This window comes from Saimiri boliviensis, chromosome 1 (assembly GCF_048565385.1).
Source record: "Saimiri boliviensis isolate mSaiBol1 chromosome 1, mSaiBol1.pri, whole genome shotgun sequence".
Taxonomy (NCBI): domain Eukaryota; kingdom Metazoa; phylum Chordata; class Mammalia; order Primates; family Cebidae; genus Saimiri; species Saimiri boliviensis.
Genome location: NC_133449.1, coordinates 64,812,858 through 64,839,367, shown reverse-complemented (window position 1 = coordinate 64,839,367; position 26,510 = coordinate 64,812,858). Strand labels below are relative to the sequence as shown.

The 26,510-nt window shown below is 47.0% G+C and overlaps 2 protein-coding genes across 2 annotated transcripts; one reads left to right on the top strand and one right to left on the bottom strand.

Annotated features, from left to right (window-relative positions):
- Positions 1-421: 421 nt before the first annotated feature.
- On the bottom strand, positions 422-5,934 carry PRADC1 (protease associated domain containing 1). Its single transcript, XM_003922608.3, has 5 exons — positions 5,769-5,934; positions 2,538-2,638; positions 1,885-1,994; positions 1,216-1,383; positions 422-987 (listed from the first exon to the last, which is right to left on the bottom strand). The coding sequence occupies exons 1-5, from the start codon at positions 5,932-5,934 to the stop codon at positions 867-869; spliced, it is 666 nt and encodes a 221-aa protein (XP_003922657.1). The 3' UTR covers positions 422-866.
- A 1,002-nt stretch (positions 5,935-6,936) lies between these two features.
- CCT7 (chaperonin containing TCP1 subunit 7) lies at positions 6,937-25,574 on the top strand. The gene is made up of 12 exons (XM_039474671.2): positions 6,937-7,056; positions 12,985-13,138; positions 14,084-14,190; positions 17,721-17,846; positions 18,631-18,683; positions 19,168-19,339; positions 20,460-20,624; positions 21,688-21,876; positions 22,712-22,809; positions 23,166-23,298; positions 24,078-24,284; positions 25,203-25,574. Exons 1-12 carry the CDS (start codon positions 7,051-7,053, stop codon positions 25,422-25,424), a joined length of 1,632 nt encoding a protein of 543 aa, XP_039330605.1. The 5' UTR covers positions 6,937-7,050; the 3' UTR covers positions 25,425-25,574.
- Positions 25,575-26,510: the final 936 nt, after the last annotated feature.

Below are 26,510 nucleotides of genomic sequence, written 5' to 3'. Positions count from 1 at the left end.
GCTGGGACTATAGGCTTGCCACCACACTCGGCTAATTTTTAATTTTTTTGTTGAGATGGGGTCTTGCTATGTTGTTGCTGAGGCTGGTCTTGAACTCTTAGCCTCAAATGATCCCCCGACCTTGGCCTTCCAAAGTGCTAGGATTGCAGGGATGGGCCACCGTGCCCGGCCCTGAGGTCCTGTTTGCATTCCCAGTTCCAGGCTATAAGATGAGTCTTCTCCTGAGGGCCTGAACTCTGGCTTCCCAGGGCTTCCTCAGCTCTCAGCAGGAAGCTGTGCTGGGATCTAAGACTAGTAGTCTGAGCACTGGTCCAAAATGACGTGGGCCTGTTTCCTTTCCTCAGAACGACTGTATGGGACCAGATGAGTGATTCGAAGGTCCTGCCCACCCCTATGTGCTCTTATTCTAGGACACAGTTGCAACCCTGATGAGAAGCTTTATTGCTAAAAAGTCAGTGAGGGTTTATTGAATCCCCAAATACCAGCTCTAAACCACTCCAACATCTGCTGTGAAGGTCACTGTGCAGAGACCCTGGGTAAGGGAGGCTGGAGCCAGGTGAGATGTGACAGGTTACAGATGGCTCTCAGGCCACCTACCTTCAGCTCCTTTTGTTTCAGACTCTAGCCGGAAGCCCTAGGGCCTGTCTCTTGCCTCCTCTTGTAGCATGAGACACCCTTTGGGGCCCTGGGGAAGGGAAGACCAGTGGTATGGCTCTCCTCTTTCAGCCTAGTAATGCCTAAACCTTTTTCCTATACCTGACTCCACTTGGCCCCAGATGCTATCCCCAAATTCCAAATAGCAAAAATTCTGGGTTTTCCCTTCCCAGCTCAGAGTCACTTGTGGCTGGAATGTGGGACAAACTCTTCTACCAGAAGGTCCAGGGCGGTTGCAGCAGCTCAAAGGTGGGGATGCTGGTGACATTGACTGGGATGGAAATGATGGCCCATGGCAGCCCATGCTGTTCCAGGGAGCGGCGGATCATGTAGCTGGGAGGGCATGAAGAGAGGTGGTGATGGTCACTTTCTTGGTACCCCATCATGCCCCACTGTCCCCATCAATCTGGGAGTCCCAAAGCCCAAAAACTTTTTTTGCCCTCTCACTGAAGCACCCCAAGTTGAGGCCTGCAAGAAGGGGCTGGCAATTAATTACCCCTGACCTCCCCAAGTCATGGCACCCAGCTGGTGCTGATAAAGCCAGAGGAAAGGAGCCCTCACCCATCTCGGCCGAGCAGGAAGAGGGCGGGGATGTCAGCTGTGCGCCGGGTACTGTCCTGGATCATCTCCACGTAGAAGCTGTCATTGTCAACCGCGTTGTCAGAGATGATCACTGCCCGCCCGCCATGCTCCTGGACCACTCGAGTCTTGGAGAGGAAGGAGCAGCCCCTGGAAGAGGTGGTGATGAGACCAAAGGAAAGACAGGTCCTAGCTCCCACTTTCCCCAGATCATCACCCTGGGAGTATAGAAGAGAGACTATGAAGAATTTGTTTTAAAGGCTCAAGTGAATAGCTAAAAGCATGGATAATTTAAATACATTTATTTTTCTTTTCTTTTTTTCTTGACACAGGGTTTTGCTCTGTTGCCCATCCTGGAGTGCAGTGACGTGATCTCAGCTCACTGCAGCCTCAATGAGGGCTCAAGTAATCCTCCTACCTTAGCCTCCTGAGAATCTGGGACCACAGGCATGTGCCACCACGCCCAGCTAAGTTTTGAATTTTTTGTACAGACAGGGTTTTGCCATGTTGCCCAGGCTAGACATTTCTAAAAGACCTTTAAAAAGATGAAATTTTCAAAAACAGCTGTTTCAAAGCACTACCACCAATAATGATCTCAGAATCTGCCCTATGCCTGGCCACCCCTCGTGTCTGTGCCTGCCCACTTCTTACCCCCTCTCTACCAGAGCGATCTGGTCCTGGATGAAGAAACCATTGCTGAGTTCCCCACAGGCCTCTGGAGGTTCAGCGGGGACAAGGTGAATCTGCTCATACCTTGTGTGCTGAAAAACATTTAACATTTGGAGAGGTGAGAGTGTAATGAGACACGCCTGCTTTAGGACTGGGCTGACAATCCCATCTTACTGGCATCTTATAAAGTGTGAAGGAAACGTGGGAGTGATTTCTGTGTTGCCAGACAGCTAAACATTTTTACTTAATTCTCACAAAGGCCTATCTGGCTGTCCTACCCCACCCTACCCTTCCATGAGATAGGCAGGGGAGTTGGTTATAGATCCAGAGAGGGGAAGTGACTTGCCTTAATTCACACTTTAAGAGGTAGAGCTGGCAGAGGAAGCTGATGCTCTTGGCTTTTCATTTAATGTACCCTAAAAAGACCGCTTTTGTCCCTCTCTGGTGCCCAGGACTATATTATACTCAGGGGAGTAGCTGGAAGAGCTTCCTTTCTGCACTGCAGCTCACGGAGGGCAGAGCTGATTTTGCTCCCTTCCCTGTCCCAGCACTCAGGTAGGATGAGAGGGTCACCGCAGCTCAGTGAGGGGAGGGGGAGGTTGAGGATCAGAGATCAGGGGTCTCCCTTAACTTACAAAGATACCACCGAAGTCCTTGGCTGGTGTGGCTGTGAAGATGTATCGAATGTCCCCAGGACTCAGCACTTGAAAGTACAAATAATCATGGATACGGAAGCCTGAAGGGTAAAGAGTACAGGTAAGAAGTCTCCCATAAAAAAGCTGGTTCAGGCCGGGCGCGGTGGTTCACGCCTGTAATCCCAGGACTTTGGGAGGCCGAGGCGGGTGGATCACGAGGTCAAGAGATCGAGACCATCCTGGTCAACCTGGTGAAACTCCGTCTCTACTAAAAATACAAAAAATTAGCTGGGCATGGTGGCGCATGCCTGTAATCCCAGCTACTCAGGAGGCTGAGGCAGAAGAATTGCCTGAACCCAGGAGGCGGAGGTTGTGGTGAGCCGAGATCACGCCATTGCACTCCAGCCTGGGTAACAAGAGTGAAACTCTGTCTGAAAAAAAAAAAAAAAAAAAAAAAAAAAAAAAACAAAACAAAAAAAAACGCTGGTTCAGGTTCAGATCACAGGCCCTGTGTCTTCAGCTGGGCTGGCTATAGTGTGGGCCCAGGGTCCTGGCTTCAGCCAAATGGGTCCCCTAGTGGCAGGGTGGAGGGATAGATGGCCTCTGCCCTGGGGAGGATAGAGTTGATGCAGGTTAGTAACCCCAGAGATTTATATCAGCTGCTGCTGCTTACACAGTGAGCCAGGAAAACTGAGTGCTCCAGGGTTAATTTATTTTTGCTCTGAAGACCTGGGAGTTTCAGGGTAGAGATGTAGTAGGCTGGGTACAAAACAGTTCTCACTAAAATTTAAAAGTTGACTTTCTGGTTCCACTACCATCCCCTTAGTCTAATCCATATCATCTCTTGTCCTGACAGCTCAGCTTCTTACCTAGCCTCTCTCCCTCCATTCTTGCTCCGTAAGGTTCATTCCCCAAACAACAACCGGAAATCGAAAACATCTTGGCAATTATGAGCATATCACCATAGCCAGGGTTTCAATACCTTTCAATAACTGCCCTTTGCATGTAAAATTTAAACTCTTTTTAAACTGTGGCCAACAAGACCCTGTCTGCTCTGGCTCCTGGCCACTCTTTCAACCTCATCTTCTCCATCCTATGTTCAAGCTACACTGGCCTTTCAGTTTCTTCACTTCTCTCAGTCTTTCTGCAAGTTGTCCCCTGAGCCTGGAAGGCCCCCTACTCCCACCCCACCCTATTTCCACCCTTTACCTGACTCATTCCTAGTCATCCTTCAGGTCATAGCTTAAATGTCACTTCTTCAGAGAAAGCTTCTGCCTCATGATTGCCCTCCTATATCCATTCAAATATGCTTTTTAAGAAATGAGGACTTTCAACATAATTTGTAATTATACAGCCTTCATAATTTTTCTTTTCTTTCTTCTTCTTTTTTTTTTTTTTTTTTTTTTGAGACAGTGTCTCATTTTATCACTCAGGCTGGAGTGCAGTTGTGCGATCTCACCTCACTGCAACTTCTGTCTCCCAGGCTCAAGAGATTCTCATGCCTCAGACTCCCGAGTAGCTGAGACTACAGATGTGTGCTACTATGCCCAGCTAATTTTTTGTATTTTTTTTTTTTTTTTTAGACAGAGTCTTGCTCTGTTGCCAGATGCCAGGCTGGAGTGCAGTGTTGAGATCTTGGCTCACTGCAACCTCTGCCTCCCGGGCTCAAGCAATTCTCCTGCCTCAGCCTCCTGAAGTAGCTGGGACTACAGGCGTGCACCATCACACCCAGCTAATTTTTGTATTTTTTTTTATTTTTCTTTTTTAAAACTTTTTTTTTTTTTTAAAGACGGGGTTTCACCATATTGGTCGGGCTGGTCTTGAACTCCTGACCTCAGGGGATCCGCCCGCTTCAGCCTCCCAAAGTGCTAGGATTACAGGCGTGAGCCACTGCACCTGGTAATTTTTGTATTTTAGTAGAGAAGGGGTTTCACCATGTTGGCCAGGATGGTCTTGATCTCTTGACCTTGTGATCTGCCCGCCTCAGTCTCCCAAAGTGCTGGGATTACAGGCGTGAGCCACTGTGCCTGGCCAATTTTTTGTATTTTTTAGTAGAGACGGGGTTTTGCCATATTACCCAGGCTGATTTTTTTTTTTTTTTAAATTTTAAAATAGGAATGGGGTCTTGCTTTGTTGCCAGGGCTCAAGTGATCCTCTCACCTTGGCCTGGAATTACAGGCTTGAGCCACTGTACCTACCCTGGATTCATCATTTTAAATATCTGTCTCTTCCACTTTGTAACTTCATTGCAGACTCCCCAGTGCCTCGCATAGTAGCTATAATAAAGGGGTAGCCCTGTAAATTCTGCTGAATGAATGAATGAACAACAACTATATCCAGCTCCATAGCACTGAAGAAGATAATTTCCAGACAACTAGATTTTTCTGGGGCATGGGAACTTCTTCTCAGCACCAAAGTTTAATGTTGTAACCGGACTTGAGTCCCTGGTTTCCTTAGCCCAGAGAGACTGCGGAATGCTGAAGGATGAAAACTGCTGCCACAAGTCCATTGGTCAATAGACAAACTACCAAGTCACTACTGTGATCAAGGCTGGGATTGATTATGGCTTTAGCTGTCCTTGTTTACCGCCCAAATCACAGGCATCAGGTAGAGCTCCCCTGGCTTGGCATTGAGCTATACAGTCCTGGGAGTGGGGACTCCCCATCGGATACAAATACACCCCCAGAAAGCCTTTCTGGACTAGCGTCAAACTCACTCCCTCCTCCCCCAACCCTTGCTTGCCTTTGCATGTGCTAATCTGTGTAAGTTGTGGGTATACATATGTGCTTAAGTGTATGCATAGATGTATACATTTAGGTGCTTGTGTAGGTGTAAACGGGTTGTGCGTGTGTGCCCACGTGTAGGAATGCATGCTCCTGTACATGTGAATGCTCACATACATATCTCCATCCTGTAGTATCTTTCTTTAGCTGTCCCTCCGCATCGCACCCTGTCACCTGGGTCGGCGCTAGTGGGCGGGGGTGTGTGTGGGGGGGACGAGTAGGGAGACCTGCTTTGTCGTGGGAAGCTGAGACTCAGAGCTTCTGCCTCAGGCTGCGCCCACCTTATGTCCCTGGACCACCATCCACTTACTCCGGCCGCCCGTTTCCAGACCTGCCCTGCTCTGAACTCGCAGGGTCCCCAAGGTGACCCGTGGCCCCCAGCCCGAGACGCGCGCAAGCTGAAGGGGCAGCCCCACCCTGGAGTGCAGCCCCACCCGTTGCTGCTCACCATGGGCCGCGACGCACGCGGGGAGCCAGAGCACGAGACAACACCAGCCGGCGGCGCCGGGGACCATCTCCAGGGTCCGGCCCCGCGCCGCGTCTCCTCCCGCCGCCCCGCAGCGCGTCGCTCGCCGGACTTTAGCCTGACAGCTGCTCCGGTCTCCCTCCCACATACCCGCTCTCGCCGCTGGTTGGACAACGGGAACGAGGCTCACGGCTGATTGGCTCTGACGCCTGCTCGTGTAGCCACACTTTCCGCCTCTGCGCCTTAGCCTACTTCCTATTGGTCGAGAGAAGTGGAGCCGGGGGCTGACTGGTTTAAACTCTTAACAGCTACAGCCGGCCCTTGCCTCAGCTCCGCCCCAGCATTTCTCAGTATGGATTCGACTCTCCCGGTCCTCGCTGGCGGTGGGCGGGCCGGGGTGGACCGGCACTAGAGGTGTGCCCGCAGCCGGACTCGCTTCAACTGTCGATAGTCGTGGCCATTAGCGCTTGCGATCTCAGTCCTGCCCACTCCAAAGCTGTCTTGCTTAACGATTAGCCTTCTCCCAGCTGCGCTTCCCTCCTCCCCAAGCCTTCACAGGAAGGTATCATCTTGCACCAGGGGGTCCTCCGCCCAATGCCACCAACGCTTGCGTGCTCACCGTGGATAGGCGCTGGGGCCGCGGGCTGGCGTACGCTATCCGCGAGGAGCCTCTGGCCAGTGCAAAGCCAGAAAACGGGCGTTGGGGCCAGCTTCCTACGCTCGCCCCGTTGCCACTGACTGTGTAATTGTGACATTAGACAGCTTGACCTCTCAGCCTCTGTTCTCGCATGAGTAAATTGGCCTTAATAATAGGAGCAACGCAATTGGGGTGTTTGGATTAAATGAGGTCGCTCACTTAAAGTGCTTTGGCACCAGCTTGTCCCACAACTGGCATTTGATACACTTTTGCCTTTATTGCATTCCTTGGTCTGGCGTCCGGGTTTGGAGGAGGGTGGAATTAAGGTTAGTAGGTGATGCGAGACGAACAAAGGCCCTCTATCCGCAAAAACAAAAGCACGACTGAAATGCGGTTACCCGCCTTTGATGAACACGTCTAACTGCAGCGCCTCCGAAGCCTGGCCTCAGGCCCTTCTAGCCGCACCGACTCGGTGGCAGCAAACCATAGAGCGGCGGAAGTGGTCCGTTCTCTTCCTCTCTCGGCCCAAGCTTCTGGGTATTTCTATTGCGCGGAGCATTGTGGGTTGCTCGGTGGCCGGGTCTCGGAGAAGAGGGAGAGTGGCGGGCCGCTGAATAAGCTTCCAAAATGATGGTGAGTGGCGTCTTGCGCATCCGTCGCCATCTACTGCCATCTGGTCGGTGGCCGGCGCCGCTCGGCCGGGGCCCGCTGTGTAGGGCCCTCTTTTGCTTGCCGCCTCTGTTCTCGCCCAGATCCCCGGCTTAATGGGCGACCCCGGCCCGCCGCAGTCTGGCTTGGCCGGACCACGGCTCTGGAGCCGTTGGCTAGGGCTGCTTGGGGCTTTAGGGGAGTTTCTGGGCGGGCCAGTTGGGTACTACAAGTCCCAGGGTGCTTCGGGCTCACGAACCCACGTCGGGGACCCCTTTTTGAGCCCCGCATGACCGGGACTTGCGTGAAACGAGTGCAGGTCGGGCGTGCCTACGCGGTCGGCAGGCAGGCTTGGAAGCCCGAGCTGCCTTGAGATTTGCGAGCCTTAAAGACGTGTGCTTCCTAGAACCGGCAGCGGCACACTGGGGACCTCATTGTGCCCGCCCAGGGACCCACTGTGGTCACTTGCAGAGAAGCAGACGCCTCCCCTAGTACTTTTAATTCATTCACTCGCTCAGTTATTAAATAAACGCGTCTTTAGTGCCTACTGAATGTACCAGGCCCTAATGGTTGCCGGGGGTGTACCTCTCAGCCAGGAGAGCGGGAAGGGCAGATGGGGGACACTGTATCGGAGGTGGGAAGACCCAGACTCGGACTCCGGTGACATTAGAAAGGCTTTTCTAGTTGGCCACCTAATTCTGGGTCTCGTTTTCTTAAAATTTGGTGTGAGGGAGTTGCTGTGAGTCTTGGAGCCACCTAAAGTGCTCCCTGCAGCCCTGCTCCCCACTCCCCTCCTCTCCCTCTCTGGAGCTTCAGATACTTTCCGTGGGTCCCAAGCCTCCATGGTATCTCCTGGGTTTTTTATTGAGCAGGATCAGCTTCCGAGGAGGTCTTTGATGGCAAAACCTTGACTGAGTACTTTCTGTGCACTTGGCAGTTCACTTATTCATTTTGACCTATCCGACCCAATCTGCTGTTCTTTTCCTGCTTCCTGCAGCTTCTTCCCCCTGTCCTGTTAGGGAGGCTGACTGACACCTTTTAGGTGTCACACCAAATGCCCTGTGAATCCCACTTGTACCCAGAGTAGAAGGAAATTGGCATTTAACTGTACTTCCTCTCCCCTTTGTGTCTCTAGCATTGCTCATTCTCGAAGTCGTCTTCATCTTCTGTGCAGAGGCAGCATAGTATAGAAGGTGAGAGTAAGGGCTCTGGAGCTACACTGAATGCTTAGGTTGTAACTTAGCTCTGCCACTTAGTAGCTGTGTGACTTTGAGCATGTTATTTAATTTCTGATTCTCAGTTTGTCAGTGTGCCTAGCAGATAGTAAGCACTCAGCAAATATTTGCTCTTAGTCGGCAAGGTGGTGTTTTGCTTCCTTTCATCTCTGTAATGAGACCATCCTGCTGCCAAGGGTTCTATAAGAGCTTTGGTTGACGTTCACACAGCTAGGGATCAGAACCGCCATTCTCTGTGCTGTGATAAAACTTACCAAGGGGGCTTTATGTTATTACCACGCTTGGCTTTTTCCTAAACTGATCCCTCCTCTGTCAGATTGACTGTTTCCTGGCTGTATTGGCTCTTTATATCTCCTCCCCGTTTTTGGAATGTGAAACTTCTATCTCCAAGAGTCTTCCTGTCTTCATTGTCCCCTGATGTCCTTCTGTGATCGAAAGAGAAGTGAAAAAGTCCCCTCCTGTCGGTCCTGTGAAGTTGGTACAACTTGTATAAAATGTATGTCCTTGCCTTTGAGGTGTTCAGCGCTGTGTGCCTCTGCATATACACACTTGTTCTTGTTTTGTAAACTATTAAGCTTAGTAATGCTTAGTGAAAGTTTTAAAGTAGGATGAAGAGGAAGATCATTAGCTGAAATTCCTAAACCTTTCATGATACCTGTGGCAGATTACTGGAGTCTGCTTTTGTGTTTCTTTTCTTTTCTTTTTTTTTTTTTTCCTTCCCGCAAGGCAGAGTCTTGCTCTGTCACCCAGGCTGGAGTGCAGTGGCATGATCTCTGCTCACTGCAACCTCTGCCTTCTAGGTTCAAGCGATTCTCCTGCCTCAGCTTCCCGAGTAGCTGGGATTACAGGTGTGTACTTGCATGCCTGGCTAATCTTTGTATTTTTAGTAGAGATGGGGTTTCACCATGTTGGCCAGGCTGGTCTCGAACACCTGACCTTGTGATTCATCCACCTTGGCCTATCAAAGTGCTGTGATTACAGGCATGAGTCACCATGCCTAGACTTGTTTCTTATTTATTAGAGGAATAAAAAAAAGAGAGGTTGAAAGTTACTAAGGTACAGAAGCTGGACTTTCCATACAGTGCCTGCTGCTGGGGAACTGTTAGAAGGGAACCTATCCTGCTTGCCTTGGCTTGACTCAGTCCTGCTTTGCCACTTTTTCCACCCCATAGACACTTTCCTCTACCCAGCCTGCCGTTTCTGCAGGGCCTACAAAGCATAAGGAACCTGGGGAATCTGTGGTCAGCTGCTTCCAAGCTCTTCTTGCTTTGTACTTAAGAACTCTGAGTAAATTTAGTGTTACTGTACTGCTAGTGCTTTTCCCCTGCAAAAGTCAAGAGGCCAGTGCTGTCAAGCACTTTCAAATAGCAGTTGGATTTTCAGCCCCCAGAGTTGCTGAATATTGCTTCATGTGTGGCCAATCTTGACACTCTTCAAATTAAGGTTATTCTGGTCCTTGTCTTTGGAAAGCTTATGCTTAAGATGGATGGTGATACAAAAGTTGTGAGCAAGGGGAGGTGAAGAGAAAGTTACAGGATTCCCTGTTCAGATGTCCCTGTTTATTGCTGTAGAGAAAACTTATTGGAAGAATTGGGCCTTGAGGAATTGCTGGCCTGGTGGTAAGAAAGTGGTTTTGGTGTAAGATGAAAGAGTGACTATTTTAAATGTGGGTACACTTTGCAGGTTGAGGTGAGAAGTGTACAAAAGCATTGGATAAGTTAACCTGTTAAGGAGGGGAAAGAACCTGTCGAAGGTGATAGGAAGTGGTTAGGACTCTACGCTGGTTTTTGATTTAAGGTATAAGACCCCATCCGTGGCAGGGGTGGGCCAGAGAGGACTTGGGGCTGCCATAAGGAATGATTTAGCAGGACTGGGAGATGGTGGGGCCTTTCAGGACACACATCTTTCCCTTGCAGAAGGTGCCAGGGACTGGGCTAGCTGAAGGACCAGAAAGAATGCTGGAGTATAGAGAAGCCATTTCTTGCTACCAGACCTGATACACTCCAGCAAAAGGAAGGAATTTTTCCTTCAGTTGATGCCTGACCCCAAATGTAGGGGTTTACATGACAAGCATTCTTTTTTTCTTTTCGGAGACAGAGTCTCACTGTGTCACCAGGCGCCAGGCTGGAGTGCAGTGGTGCGATCGTGGCTCGCTGCAACCTCCGTCTCCTGTGTTCAAGCAATTCTCCTGCCTCAGCCTCCTGAGCAGCTGGAACTACGGTCGCGCGCCACCATGCCCAGCTAATTTTTTGTATTTTTCAGTAGAGACAGGGTTTCATCATGTTGGCCTGGATGGTCTCGATCTCTTGACCTCGTGATCCGCTTGCCTCGGCCTCCCAAAGTGCTGGGATTACAGGTGTGAGCCACTGCGCCTGGCCAAGGACAAGCATTCTTTCTAAATTAAAAAGTAAAATGAGTAATGTATGATTATTTGACAAGCATTTAAAAAAATTTAATGAGGGCCCAGCGTGGTGCCTCATGCCTGTAATCTTAGTGCTTTAGGAGTCTGAGGCCGGAGGATTGTTTGAGGCCAGACCAGCCTGGGCAACATGGCAAGACCCCCATCTCTACAAAAATAAGAAGCAAAACAGCCATGTGTGGTAGCACCTGCCTTGGGGCCCAGCTGCTTAGGAGGCTTGAGCTTACTGAAAGCTATGATCTCACCACTGCACTCCAGTGTGGGTGGTAGAGCAAGACCCTGTCTCTTAGAAATATAAAAAGTATATAATGATTAATTTGCAGTAACTTTGAAGGTCTCTATAAACAAACAAAATATATGTGTGTGTGTATAAATAAAATGAATAATAAATTTCCCCCACTCTCTTATTCCATAGAGTTTATTGGGTATCTTTCATTTTCTTTTTGTAGACAGGGTGTTGCCATGTTCCCCAGGCTGGTCTTAAACTCCGTGAACTCCAGCGATCCTCTTTTTTTCTACAGTGGTTTTTGTTCTTATGTGAATCACAGTAAGCCATTCCTCTGCTGAAAGCTTCCCAGGGCTTTCCTTTGTAGTGATGAAATCTGAATTCCTCACCAAGTGTGTCTACAAGTGTGTATGTGATCTGGTTCCAGCCTGCCTCTTCTGCTTTATTCCAGTCTTCCTCTTGCTTTCTACCCTCCAGCTGCACTGGCTAAAAGAGTTGAGCTTTTTAAGGAATTGACCAGCTAATAAGGAATCAGCCTCATGGGTGGTTAGACTCTGTCTTTGGCAGGAATTCCTTACTCCTCATTGTTAGACTGGGACAGTCCTGTACTTTGCCGTGCCTTCCTTGCCCAGACATTTCATGTACCTCTAAGGACTAGGCAATGGCTTTCAAACTTTTTGTTGCATTCCACAGTAAGAAATAAATTTTTATAGTCTAGCAACAAATTTAATAAGACAATAAAAGTTTTGAAGTATTATTTATCCTTCCTACGTTCTACGTCACACACAAAATTAGAAACCCATGAGAAGACTGGATATAGTTAGTGGACTCGTCTCTGAAGGCTCAGATTTGAATGCAGAGAGAAAGTACTCTGATTTGCTAAGCTGAGAAATTACTCTCTGTGCTTGGTCACTGGAGCAAAGATATCTGACCAGGCCCTTTAAAACAAGCAAATATCCCTGTTTCTCAGATTTTCTAAAGCAGGTCTGCTAATGAAGCCCTTATAGGGATAGGGAATGTTCTGGAGACCAATGCAATATAGAAAGAAAAACTTCTTTGGAGTATCTGATTGGAAAGTAGTCACACAGAAGCTTTATTGAGCTAGCATGAGAGATGGAAATGTTGTTATATGAATTAGATTTGCCATCATTTTTCAAAACAAGGCGAAGGTGCTGTTTGTTTCTCTGCCTGTTTCCTACACTCCAGCTGAACATCACTGACTGCCTAGGCATCTCCAGGACAACACCTCAAGCTCTTGGCATCTTGCATTTTGCATCAGTGCCCCATCTGCTTCTCTAAGATTGAGCTGTAACACAGACAAGTGGATGTTTTGCTGTGGGATGAACACTTAGCAGGGTCTGCCTCTTCCTCCTGAGTTGTGACCTAATTCCTCAGCACAGGGAGTGAGGTCAGAAATTGAAAAGGCCATGGTCATTTAGCTGGGCATTAGAGAACTCATGATTCATTCTTTTAGACTAGGGCAGTGCTTCTCAAACTATTTTCCTGTCTAGCATACCTGCAGTGTATGCTAAATTTGATAGTGTCACTGGAGGTAAAGGCTGGTTGGGGAATGCATGTGGTAGACAGTTGGGGGAATGTTGTTTAAAAAGACCTCCAGCTGGGCGCGGTGGCTCAAGCCTGTAATCCCAGCACTTTGGGAGGCCGAGGCAGGTGGATCACGAGGTGAAGAGATCGAGACCATCCTGGTCAACATGGTGAAACCCCGTCTCTACTAAAAATACAAAAAATTAGCTGGGCATGGTGGCATGTGCCTGTAATCCCAGCTACTCAGGAGGCTGAGGCAGGAGAATTGCCTGAACCCAGGAGGTGGAGGTTGCGGTGAGCCGAGATCACGACATTGCACTCCAGCCTGGGTAACAAGAGCGAAAACTCCGTCTCAAAAAAAAAAAAAAAAAAAAAAGACCTCTAGATAATTCTGTTAAGGGAGAGATGGGAGAATTTTCCTTTTCCCCCTGCCAGTCTCATTATAATAGATGAGTATTAAAAGCAGTTAATTTCTCTTTCTTTTCTAGCCCACGCCAGTTATCCTGTTGAAAGAGGGGACTGATAGCTCCCAAGGCATCCCCCAGCTTGTGAGTAACATCAGTGCCTGCCAGGTGATTGCTGAGGCTGTAAGAACCACCTTGGGTCCTCGTGGCATGGACAAGCTTATTGTGGATGGCAGAGGTAAGTCTACAGAGCTCCTCAGGCTTATGTGCAGGAGAGGAGGCTCGTGTCGGGTATTTGGGACTAGTATAGCTTGGCATCAGAAATCCCACTGCTTTTAAGATAATTGAAAGATGACTCACTCTGAAGCAGTTCCATTTCTTATGTTGTTTTGACTGCTGAGCCCGTGTGGGAATATATGAGAGAACCTAGGCTCAGAAGCCCGTTGCCTCATAGGGAGACGTGGCCTCGTAACATGAAATAGAAGCATCTGGAGGTTCCTGTGGTCACTTCCATTTATCAAGACAGGAAAATTCTTCTTTATACCTTGGTATATTTTTTTTTTTTTTTTTGAGACGGAGTTTCGCTTTTGTTACCCAGGTTGGAGTGCAATGGCGCGATCTTGGCTCACCGCAACCTCCGCCTCCTGGGCTCAGGCAATTCTCCTGCCTCAGCCTCCTGAGTAGCTGGGATTACAGGCACGTGCCACCATGCCCAGCTAATTTTTTTGTATTTTTAGTAGAGACAGGGTTTCACCATGTTGACCAGGATGGTCTCGATCTCTCGACCTTGTGATCCACCCGCCTCGGCCTCCCAAAGTGCTGGGATTACAGGCTTGAGCCACCGCGCCCGGCCTATACCTTGGTATATTAATTGATGTGTGAGAGCGTCAACTGTGGTAAGAATGTCTAAGTGGTTACTTTTATTTAAAAAATATTTTCTGTATCCAGTTGAGCTGTATTGCTCTTCAAGGAAAATTGGGAGTCTGATCTTCAAAAGCTTGTGATTTTAGACCTTTTGTGTACAGAGCTAACACTGTATAAAAAGATCAGATTGGTATCCTTTCCCTTAAGCCCTGCTATGATCCCCTCTGCCCCGTGCCAGTAAAGTGTACATGGGCTCTAGGTTCAACTAGAAGACAGCATTTAAGAAAGGGGCTTTATATTTGTGTTTGTTTCTTTTAAGGCAAAGCAACAATTTCTAATGATGGGGCCACAATTCTGAAACTTCTTGATGTTGTCCATCCTGCAGCAAAGACTTTGGTGGACATTGCCAAATCCCAAGATGCTGAGGTAGGAAAATAGTCGTGTGTTTAAACGGAGGTTGAAACACATGCTTGCTCCTTAGTTATCCTCTCTTAAATTTGTATTTTATTACATGTATAAAATTTTAATTTTATAAGTAATACATGCTTATAAAAGTATTTAGAATTAATAGTCTCTTAAAATTCATACTATTTCATTACATCTAGCAGCAACAGTCTTTAGATATAAGTCTATTGCCTGAGATCTTAACAGCTTGTGGACTGTCATTTGTGTGAGTTGCTAGGTTAAATAGTTTGACCTCTCATCTGTTATAAAAATGGGGCTGTTAACTAAGGCTTCCAATCTGCCTTTTGTTTAAGAGATAGGGTCTTACTATGTTGCTCAGGTTGGCCTTGAACTCTTGGGCTCAAGCCTCTTCTCACCTCAGCTTCCTTAGTCATTGGAACTACTGGCATTCTCCACCACACCAGGCTTTTTATTTATTTTTTATTTATTTATTTTTTATTTTTGAGACAGAGTTTCGCTCTTGTTACCCAGGCTGGAGTGCAGTGGCACGATCTCAGCTCACCGCAACCTCCGCCTTCTGGGTTCAGGCAATTCTCCTGCCTCAGCCTCCTGAGTAGCTGGGATTACAGGCACGCGCCACTATGCCCAGCTAATTTTTTGTATTTTTTTTTTTTAGTAGAGACAGGGTTTCACCATGTTGACCAGGATGGTCTCCATCTCTTGACCTCGTGATCCACCCGCCTCAGCCTCCCAAAGTGCTGGGATTACAGGCATGAGCCACCGCGCCCAGCCTGGCTTTTTATTTTTAACTGATGGTAAGATTTATCCTTATAACAATTTTTCAAGTTTAAAATTCATGGCATTAGCTAACCTGTCTTTTATTTTTATTTTATTTTATTTTTTTTTTGAGACGGAGTTTTGCTCTTGTTACCCAGGCTGGAGTGCAATGGCGCAATCTTGGCTCACCGCAACCTCCGCCTCCCGGGTTCAAGCAATTCTCCTGCCTCAGCTTCCTGAGTAGCTGGGATTACAGGCAGGCGCCACCATACCCAGCTGATTTTTTTTTTTTTTTTTGTATTTTTAGTAGTGACAGGGTTTCACCATGTTGACCAGGATGGTCTCGATATCTTGACCTTGTGATCCACCCGCCTCAGCCTCCCAAAGTGCTGGGATTACAGGCATGAGCCACCGTGCCTGGCCAACCTGTCTTTTAAAAATAAAACACTGGAGTATTAATAAATGTGTTGACAGGTAGGTTTTGTATTTTAGAGTACTGCAAAATGTGTATACTACAGATATGTGCTGAAGTTATATTAAAAGGTTTATTAGGACCCACTAGCCTGTAAAACAGGTATAGCGTATATAAAAAGTGAGAAGAGTCTGGATTTGATTTGTTGTTGTCTTCAACAAGGGAATGATGCCTTTTTGTCCAGAAATCTGGCTGCTTAAACCCTTCTCTACAGGAACCTTTTTTTGCCCCTTGAGAATTTCTTACCTTACACAGTGAACATAATACGTGAAGTTAAAAATAAATTTCTGGGCTGAGCATAGTGGCTCATGCCTATATCTCATCACTTTAGGAGGCCAGGGTAGGAGGATTGCTTTAGTCCAGAAGTTCAAGCTCAGCCTGGGCAATACAGCAAGACCCAATCTTTACCAAAATAAATTTCTTCCAGTTTAGAGGTTATCCAATTTTCTTGAAAGTTTTCACCCTCATTAAATAGGATTTGGATCCCATCACAGCAAAACACCATCTAAAAAAGATTAGCAGACTAGTAATCAATCTGCTTATTCCTAGTAGGTTTTTTTTTTTTTTGAGAGGGGGTGTCATTCTTGTCACCCAGGCTGTAGTGCAATAGCGTCATCTCAGTTCACTGCAACCTCCTCCGCCTCCTGGGTTCAAGCAATTCTCCTGCTTCCATCTCCTGAGTAGTTGAGATTGCAGGCGCCTGCCACCATGCCTGGCTAATTTCTGTATTTTTAGTAGAGATGGGGTTTCACCACGTTGGCCAGGCTGGCCTCGAACACCTGACCTCAGACCTCCCAAAGTGCTGGGATTACAGGCATGAGCCACCGCACCTGGCCTTCTAATATTTTTTGAAACATAAAGAACTTTGGCTGGTCCTAGGAGGTTTGTTTTAGTGCACTTTGGCTGAAAAATACGTTTTTTTAAACTGGCCAGATGTAGCGCACATCTATAATCCTAGCACTTTAAGAGGCCAGGGTGGGAGGATTGCTTGAGGCCAGGAGTTTAATACCAGTCTAGGCAACATAGTAAGACCCTGTCTCTGTTTAAAAAAGAAAGAAAGAAAGAAACTCCTGCAGTACCTTTTGCTGCCTTTTTTTTTTTGGAGACAGAGTCTCTTGCCCAGGCTGGAGTGCTGTGGCGTGTGGTGTGATATTGGCTTACTGCAACCTCTGCCTCCTTGGTTCAAGTGATTCTCCTGCTTCAGCCTCCCGAGTAGCTGGGATTACAGGTGCCTGCCACCATGCCCAGCTATTTTTTTTTTTTTTAATTTTTAGTAGAGGAGGGGTTTCACCATGTTGTCCAGGCTGGTCTTAGACTTCTGATCTCAGATGATCCACCTGCCTCAGCCTCCCAAAGTACTGGGATTACAGGCGTTAGCCACTGCCCCAGCCACTTTTTGCTTCCTTTTTTTTCCCCCCCAGACAGAGTCTCGCCTGTTGCCTAGGCTGGAGTGCAATGGCATGATACTGGCTCAGTGCAACTTCTACCTCCTGGGTTCAAGCGATTCTACTGCCTCAGCCTCCCAAATAGCTGGGATTACAGGTGTGCGCCACCATGCCTGGCTAATTTTTTGTATCTTTAGTAGAGATGGGGTTTCACAATGTTGACAAGGCTGGTCTCAAACTCCTGACCTCGTGATCCAGCTGCCTTGACTTCGCAAAGTTCTGGGATTACAGGCGTGAGCCACTGTGCCTGGCCTCACTTTTTGCTGCTGCTTTTTTTTTTTTTTTTTTGAGACGGGGTTTCACCGTGTTGGCCAGGCTGCTCTTAAACTCCTGACCTCAGGTGATTCGCCTGCCTTGGCCTCCCAAAGTGCTGGCATTACAGGCATGAGCCACCGTGCCCAGCCACTTTTTGCTTCTTAAAGAATGTTTATCTCATGCTTCTTGGTACCGTGATTACTTTGTAAACATTGTATTATAGGCATGACAAGGACTGTCTTATTCATCACAATGCCTTGTATATAACAAGTAAGTTCTCATTTAATCAATTTGTCTGATTTTATACCCTGAAAAAAATTTGGTTGTCCATATCAGCCCTCTTTAGAGAATGGAGCTTTCTGGGGAATTAATTTTGTAGCCCAGGACTATTTGATGTGATGGGTATCTAACTACTATTACCTTTTATCTACTTGTTGCAAAAACCTGTGCTTCCGGAAAAAGCTTGACATTCATTTAAACAATACTCAAAAAAAAAAAACAAAAAAAACTCAATTTAAATGGGTAGTGTGCCTAAAAATGGAGTTTCAGGGCTTTATTCCTTGAATATCAGAAAACGTGTATTTCCTGTCATTATCTTCCAGGTGGGTGATGGCACCACTTCAGTGACCTTGCTGGCTGCAGAGTTTCTGAAGCAGGTGAAACCCTATGTGGAGGAAGGTTTACACCCCCAGATCATCATTCGAGCTTTCCGCACAGCCACCCAGCTGGTATGGCAGTACTCTTTCCTGGAGTGTGGAGGGACTGGGGAACAGGGTATTTTAGACATTTTCTGTTGTCTCCCTAGTAATCTCAGTTCTACCATTCTGTAGCTATTTGATGAGGTAGATTACTTAACCTCATTAAGCCTCAGGTTAGAGTTAGCCTGGCAGACCATGATGTTTCTTAGTAAGGTCTAGTTTTTGTTTTTGTCAAGTACCTCATGGTGCATATTGAGACCTAGTTATTATTTGCCCTCTAACCTTCATTTGTGATCTGGGGGCAAATCATTTACTCTCTCTAAGGCCTTACTTTCTCTCCTTGCTATCTCTATTTTGAGTGGTGACCTTAAAATGAAATAATATATGAGGAATACTTTGGAAAAGATAAAAAGTTTATGTATTTGTATGTGTATTTTATATGTAACTAATATATAAAGTGCTAGAAGTTTTCATAGGTATTTTTAGTAAACTAGGTTTGGCTTAATCTTGTGTCACAGCTGTTTCCACTCATTTGTTGTAGTGTGTTACCTGCAGACCCAGAGTGAAATCTTGGAAGCATCCTGATTCTTCAGAATTAAATACCCACTCTACGTTTCTGACTTTTGGAATTTTCTGAACTATAGAGGTTTACATTTTTCTGAGCAGTTACAAGACCTAGAAGTGTTGTTTCAGCTGTAGAGTAGAAATGCTTAGGATTTGGGAGTAAGTAGACTCAGGACTAATGAGAGATTGGGGTCCACTTCAGCAGTTTGTCTTTAGCATGAAAGACTCATTCAACTTTTGTTCTTGGCAGGCAGTTAACAAGATCAAAGAGATTGCTGTGACTGTGAAGAAGGCAGATAAAGTGTAAGTCTGTAGTGGTCATTTTTTTTTTTTTAAAGAGACAGTCTCATATTGCCCAGGCTGGTCTTGAACTCCTGGGCTCAAGTGATCTCCCACCTCCGCGTCCCAAAATGCTGGGATTACAGGTGCGAGCCACCAAACCAGGCATTTGTCAGAACCTTAACTGACTTCCTGTGGCCAAATTGGATGCAGAAGCATGCTGCAATCCCAATATGTGCGTAGGGCTATTTGGCTCATGCCAGACCCTTGGCTGTGCTTCAGCCTACAGAGCACAAAAGAAGCTGTCGACCATAGTTTAAAAGCTGACACATATGAGATCTTTGAAGTCACCATCTGTCACTGATAATCTGCCCTAAAGATACAGAAGGTGAAGTTGGAGGGGGCTGAGTTTAGAGACTGGAAGGGAACTACCTCCACACTGTAATATAATCAGATAGGAGGGGTTAGGTTTTCAAGACCTGATGCAGATTCTGCCCTTGTGTCCCAGGGAGCAGAGGAAGCTGCTGGAGAAGTGTGCCATGACCGCTCTGAGCTCCAAGCTAATCTCCCAGCAGAAAGCTTTCTTTGCTAAGATGGTGGTGGATGCAGTGATGATGCTTGATGATTTGCTGCAGCTTAAAATGATTGGAATCAAGAAGGTACAGGGTGGAGCCCTTGAGGTAAGCCTGCTGTGGTCTTCCTAGACAGCTCTTGCTTTCATATTGACCCTTCAGACAGCTTCATATGGCAGAAGGGTGCTCATTACAGGAGTAAAGAGAATGCATGTTAGGCAGGAGGTGAGACATTCTACTTCCCATACTGCCGTTAGAGGCTGTGACTGTAAATAAACTTGGTAACCTGTGTGGATATTATTTGTTAGCAGAATAGAAAATGGGACTGATGATTTTCAGAATCCCAGGTTCTCTTTGTCAGTGGGTGGTGGGGAGGTAGTAGGACTAGCTCAAATAAATTATCAATGACCTCCCAATTAATACAACTGTAAGGGATTTTTCAGTTCACTGTTTTCTCCTAAGTGATATTGTTAAGCTCTCCCTTCTTTCATTCATCTTGAATAGATATACATATTTCAAACTGTGAAGAGGCCTAAAGTTAAAAGTGTTTCATGAACTACCCCTGCCCCATATGCAGCCACTGCTAGTTTGTGTGAATCTTTGTGTGTAAACTGCTTTAGTAGCAATTTTTCATTTTCTCTTGGGCCTTCCTGCTTCCATAAATGCTTGAGATTAGATTGGCATCCACTAAACTAGAAATCAGAACTAATAATGTCATCTGACAAGAAAGCCAGGGACTCTAACCCACACTTGTGTTTTCCCCAGATTGTCCTACATTTGTTAAATACATACGTGGAGGTGTGCAGGAGGAGACTTGAGATTTGGGAGTTGGGGCATAGAAGAAAGGGGATAGCATTGCACTGCTTCTACCTTATTTGTTAACATCTGGCTCCTCTTCTGGCATGTTTATGTAAACATGTATAGCATTATCCAATGGCTATTGCTGCAGAGGCCAGTCTTGGAGGATAGCCCAGTAGGCCTTTATCATGTTTTGCCTCTGCTAACCAGATGATTTTCCTTATATTAAAGGGATACCTGAAACAATATGTTTTTTTAAAATTGATTTGTCTCAGATTTTATGATAACAGAAAGGCTTTGTTAGAACAATGAATAAAGACATGATTAACTCGGGTTCACAGGAATGGATAAGCACTATCCAGCAAACAACTAGCTTGATTTTATTTCATGTTAATACCAAACTGTTAAATTGTTTGTTTTTTTAAAACAGGATTCTCAGCTGGTAGCTGGTGTTGCATTCAAGAAGACTTTCTCTTATGCTGGGTTTGAAATGCAACCCAAAAAGTACCACAATCCGAAGATTGCCCTTTTGAATGTTGAGCTTGAGTTGAAAGCTGAGAAAGATAATGCTGAGATAAGAGTCCACACAGTTGAGGTAGGTGGGCCCACCAGTTGGTGGGGGCATGGAAATGGGCAACTTTCTGAGCTGGAACCCTGGGTCTTCATGGCTGGTTTGGGTCCCTTTCTCTTCCTGCCCCCCTCAATATTGATGTCTAAATACTAGGCCCACTTCTTGCTATACTCTATGTTCTCCCTGAGTGATCTTGACCTGAGGAAATTTGGATAGGAAAGACCTGTTGAAATATGGTCTGGCCCTGAGGAGGGGGTTGGCAGGGCCTCTCTAGCTACATAGCCTGCTGGTATTTTGGTTCCTCTTATTGGCACAGGTGTGAGTTTCTCCTCTTCTAGACTAGACCTCATGGTGCAGAGACAGGTGTGCTCTCATTGTTGCTATTACCCAGGCTACTTCTGGAGGTAGCCATGTCACCCACCTTTGAGCAGTTCTTGGGAAAGGAATCTTTATTTTTCCTTCGAGATGGAGTCTGTCTTTGTTGCCCAGGCTGGAGTGCAGTGGTGCAATCTCAGCTCACTACTTCCTCCGCCTCCTAGGTTCAAGCGATTCTTCTGCCTCAGCCTTCTGGGTAGCTGGGATTACAGGCATGTGCCACCATGGCCAGCTAATTGGTTTTTTGTATTTTTAGTAGAGTTGGGGTTTCGTCATCTTGGCCAGGCTGGTCTTGAACTACTGATCTCAGGTGATCCCCCCATCTTGGCCTCCCAAAGTTCTGTGATGGCAGGCATGAGTCACTGTGCCCAGCCAAAGGGCTCTTAACTGTTGGGAACTCCATGAGTACAGCACCTCAGAAGAGGCTAGAACTCAGCCAGGTTAAACTGTTTCTCACATCTTGACAGCACCAGCTCTGGTTCTCAGCCTTGGGGTTACTTTCTGCTTTCGTGTTAGGGGGTTTCAGGTGATTCCTAAGTCATCTCACAGGGTCCTTGTTTGCTTGAACTGAGGAGTGGCTATTCTGTTTATCCCTCTTAATTCCCAGATAAATCAGGATGTTTTATTTGCGGGGGGCAGATGGCTATATTTTACCCTACCATATATGTCAACTTTCACCCCAAAGCATTCTCATCCTTTTCTGGGTCTCCAGGATTATCAGGCGATTGTTGATGCTGAGTGGAACATTCTCTATGACAAGTTAGAGAAGATCTATCATTCTGGAGCCAAAGTTGTCTTGTCCAAACTCCCCATTGGGGATGTGGCCACCCAATACTTCGCTGACAGGGACATGTTCTGTGCTGGCCGAGTACCTGAGGAGGATCTGAAGAGGACAATGATGGTAACCAGATTTTCACAGCCTGTTTCTTGGCCTTTGTGGCCCTGAAGGGTTTTCACTGACCCTTGGTATAAAAGAGTGTACTGTCAGGTTGGCGTGTGAATTGAGCCCTGTTTTCTTTTAAGTCTCTTTTTTCCAGGAAGCACTCCATTTCCATGTGTGTGTGCCCAGTAGCACAAACTGCTTTAGTCTAAGCCAGGCGTCCCCACACTATGGCCCACGGGCCGCATGCGGCCCCCTGAGGCCATTTATCTGGCCCCCCGCCGCACTTCAGGAAGGGGCACCTCTTTCATTGGTGGTCAGTGAGAGGAGCACAGTATGTGTCAGCCCTCCAACAGTCTGAGGGACAGTGAACTGGCCCCCTGTGTAAAAAGTTTGGGGATGCCTGGTGTAAGCAAAACAAGTCCAGAAATATGGTTTGTGAGAGAACCTAGCAGTAGTGCTTATGATTAGCTGGAAAAGCTCAAATATTGATATTTCCAGCCAGATTTCTTCCCTTTCATGAGCATCACACAAAAGATACTTTTAGATTTAAAGTACCACTCCTGAGTTCAATTGCTGGACCCAAAGCCACCCTAGTTTAGGGTTGGGAGTATAAGCTGAATTGAAGGTGTCCCTGTCTCCTTTTAACTTGTTCTGTTTGATGTGTTTTGGTTCTATTTTGTTTTTTGCTCTTTCAGAGAGAGGGAAGGGTTGCCTAGAAGTCACGGGAAAGGGCGGGTTATCCATTGCAGAGGCTCTGGGGGCATGCATGGGAATTGGCTCTAAGACAAGGTGGCAGGAAGCTACCTGGCCTTGGGAACCTTCACTGCTGGATCTTGCCTTCTTTGCTCCCTAGGCCTGTGGAGGCTCAATCCAGACCAGTGTGAATGCTCTGTCAGCAGATGTGCTGGGTCGATGCCAGGTGTTTGAAGAAACCCAAATTGGAGGCGAGAGGTAAGCCGTGGGCCCAGGCTGAGCTCACAAACCTGCCTGAGTCTGACCTTCTGCCATCTTTCAGCCATGATATACAGCTTGTACTCTTCCTTTTACAAAGTGTTGCCTTTGGGTCATAAAGAGCTCAGATATATATAACATTACAGGAAGGTCTAAAGTTTTAACTCCACAATCCTTTATGCCCTAGTAGTACAGCTGCAGACCTTTCCAAGAAAATGTCTATAAGGTTGGGATTGGGCAGTCTGAGTGAAGAATGTCAGAGCGGCTGCTGAGTGTTAGAAGGGCTGGCAGTGAGGACAATACAGCAGGATGGTGGCAGACGAGTTCATGTGTGTACTGTTTAATCCTGGGCATAGGTACAATTTTTTTACTGGCTGCCCCAAGGCCAAGACATGTACCTTCATCCTCCGTGGTGGTGCTGAGCAGTTTATGGAGGAGACAGAGCGGTCCCTGCATGATGCCATCATGATCGTCAGGAGAGCCATCAAGGTACTGGGCTGATGGCCTCCTGCCTTCACAGCCTACTCTATCCTATCTCCCTAGCTGATCAGACCTTGGATTTCTGTGGTGATTCCTTCTCTATTATATAACCTGCCCTTTCGTGGGTGGTGTGGGGAGCCCTGATTTGCCCCACAAATGGTAGAGAAACTGAGCCTCAGTTTCTCAAAAAGTAGGTCATTCTGCCTTGAAAGCTAAGACTTGTTCTTTTAGCCAGGCATGGTGGCTCACACCTGTAATTCTAGCACTTTAGGAGGCGGAGGTGGGAGGGTCTGGAGGCCAAGAGTTTGACACCAGCCTAGGCAACATAGTGAGACCTTGTCTTGACAAAAATAAAAAAACATCAGCCAGGCACGGTGGCATGTACCTGTAGTCAGTCCTAGCTACTTGGGAGGCTGAGGTGGAAGGATCCCTTGAGCCAAGGAGTTGGAGGCTACAGTGAGCTATGATCACACCACTGCACCCCAGCCTGGGCAATGGAGTAAGCAGAAGAAAAATACTTGTTTTTGTTAGCAAACTGTGGAGTTAATGTAGTCAGATATTCTTGTGATTATTCCAGTGTCCTTGGGCTGCAGATGACCTTGAAAATAGAAACCATAGGCTCAGGTTGGGATATTCCAGAGAGGGGCCATGTCTGGGCTTCTGGGGTTTAGGATAGAGGAAAGAATGAAGAACCACTCTTTCTGGGCTAAAGGAACCTGCTGAGTGGCCCAGCATGGAATCCTGAACCAGGGGCTGTCTTACATTGAGAGGTGGTCTGATCTCTGCAGAATGATTCAGTGGTGGCTGGTGGTGGGGCCATTGAGATGGAGCTCTCCAAGTACCTGCGGGATTACTCAAGGACCATTCCTGGAAAACAGCAGCTGTTGATTGGGGCGTATGCCAAGGCTTTGGAGATTATCCCACGCCAGCTGTGTGACAATGCTGGCTTTGATGCCACAAACATTCTCAACAAGCTACGGGCTCGGCATGCCCAGGTGGGTCCTTTCTCTCCCCAGGGTTCAGGGTTTGGGTTGGTGGGGCTAGATTCTGAATGTGAACTGTGCTTACTTAAGCTGTGCATGCTTGGCCCAGGAGATAGGCTGCAACTCCACCCAGCCTGTCTGCCTGACCAACTGCCTTCTCTGAGGGCAGAGGGAAAGCCATGGTGCCAGCACTGGGGATCCAGGGTTTCTTCATTGCTTCTGCCAAGAGTATGATTGCTCCTCATGGAGCCACAGGAGGAACCCTGCAGGCACCTTCCTGGAAGCATGCACTGACCACAGGGAGTGGGCTTATCAGTATGGTGGTGAAGCTTTCCAGAGCCTTGCTGACCTGTGGCCTTGCTGGGCCTTCACCACCAAGTGTGACCTTGGGCTAATTACTTCAACCTTTCTGAGAGTTAAACTTCTTCATTTATTAAATAGATAGGTTTGTTAATTGCTCAGCACCGAGTGAATGACCCTGCTTCTGGCTTGTATTAGGACTTTTGCTTGAAGTCACTTTAACTCTGTGTCTCCCTTTCTTCATCTATAAAATTGGGCTTAATTGAAGCAATGAGATGAGAGATTGGATAGTAGTTTTGTTATTCTTGTTTATCTTGAGATCTCATTGTTTGATATATGTATAGTCCTCAGGTGACCTGAGGATGGGGCCACCCCAAAGCACAACAGCTTGCCTGGGAGGAGATCCCAGAGGTCTGGTTTGGTATGTCCAGGGTTAAAGGGAGGAGTTGGCGGGAGTAGGGGTGTTCCCAGGTTCCTGACATGCTGCCACAGGAAGATGCAGTACTCTTCGGGGAAATGCCACCAAGTTCAGACAGTCTGAGGGTTCCTAGCAGTGTCTTAGAGTACCAGTTTACAAGAGGAAAGTTGAGTGCAGTTCCATATTACCTCCTTTCTTTTTTGCTCTTTCAGGGGGGCACATGGTATGGGGTAGATATCAACAACGAGGACATTGCTGACAACTTTGAGACTTTCGTGTGGGAGCCAGCTATGGTGCGGATCAATGCCCTGACAGCAGCCTCTGAGGCTGCATGCCTGATTGTGTCTGTAGATGAAACCATCAAGAACCCTCGCTCGACTGTGGATGCTCCCCCGGCAGCTGGCCGGGGCCGTGGTCGTGGCCGCCCCCACTGAGAGGCACCTCACACATCACATGACTGGCTGGCTGCTGGGTGCACTTACTCTCCTTGGTTTGGTTACATGATTTTGCAATGAAGGGGTAGTAACTGGCCTACTCTCTTCTCACTGAGGGCTATTTAAATAAAATGTCAGACTTAGGATTAACTTTGTAAATTATTTTGGCACAGTACTTATAAATGGCTGTAGCTCAGATTTTTAGCTGTGCAAGCACTTGTCCAACAGGGAGACAAGAGCATCCTGGGGTGAGCTGCACTAGAGTGGCCCCTGTCTGGAAGTTTGACCATGGTTGCATTCTTCGTTCCAGAAGTGGCTGGACGATACAAAGTTGCTTTCCGGCATCATCTTATTTAGCCTTGGCCTAGTCAGGTACTGTTCCCAGGGTTTCTCTGGTTTGAGTAAATGGGTTACATTACCTTGTCTGCCCCTTCTACCTCCATATTCTTTTGGTTTAGTCTTTTGTTCCCTCTTATTCAAGACTGAGAAGGGTGTTTTAGGGAGGCCTCATGCTCTTTAAACTCTGGTGATCCCTTGGAAGTCCACTAAGGAGATGACTGAAAGCACCCACCTAGTCTTCTCAGTTTAGCTCCCAGTGATCTTGGTCTTTCTGCTTTCTTGTGGCCAGTGAGAGTTTGGAATGCCTGGCACTGATGACTTGGAAATCCAGCAGTATCTAACATCCTCCTTGTTTACATTGGTCCTGCTAGCTGGCCTACACCCAACTGTAGTTGGTCACTGTTAAAGTTGGAGGTAAATGATGTCACTGTCAGCCATTGAGACTTGCTAGCTAAAAGTGGAAAGTGATTAAAAAAAAAAATTCTCTGAACCTAGCCACTCCTGGTTAGATGGACTCAGAAGCATATAGGTCCAGGCTTTGGAGTCTGGCTTTCCTCCTAACTTGATGATCTTTGGGTAGACTAATTTTTCTGAGTGTCTGCTATTCTACCTTTATGACAGGGTAAGAGTAGCTGGCTCAAAGAGTAGTGAGACTTAAATTCTCATTTTACTTGATGTTAGAGATGCAGTTTAAGCCTGAAATACCTATTCTTTTTTCTGGTTTTAAGTATTTCAGGACCCTAGGAA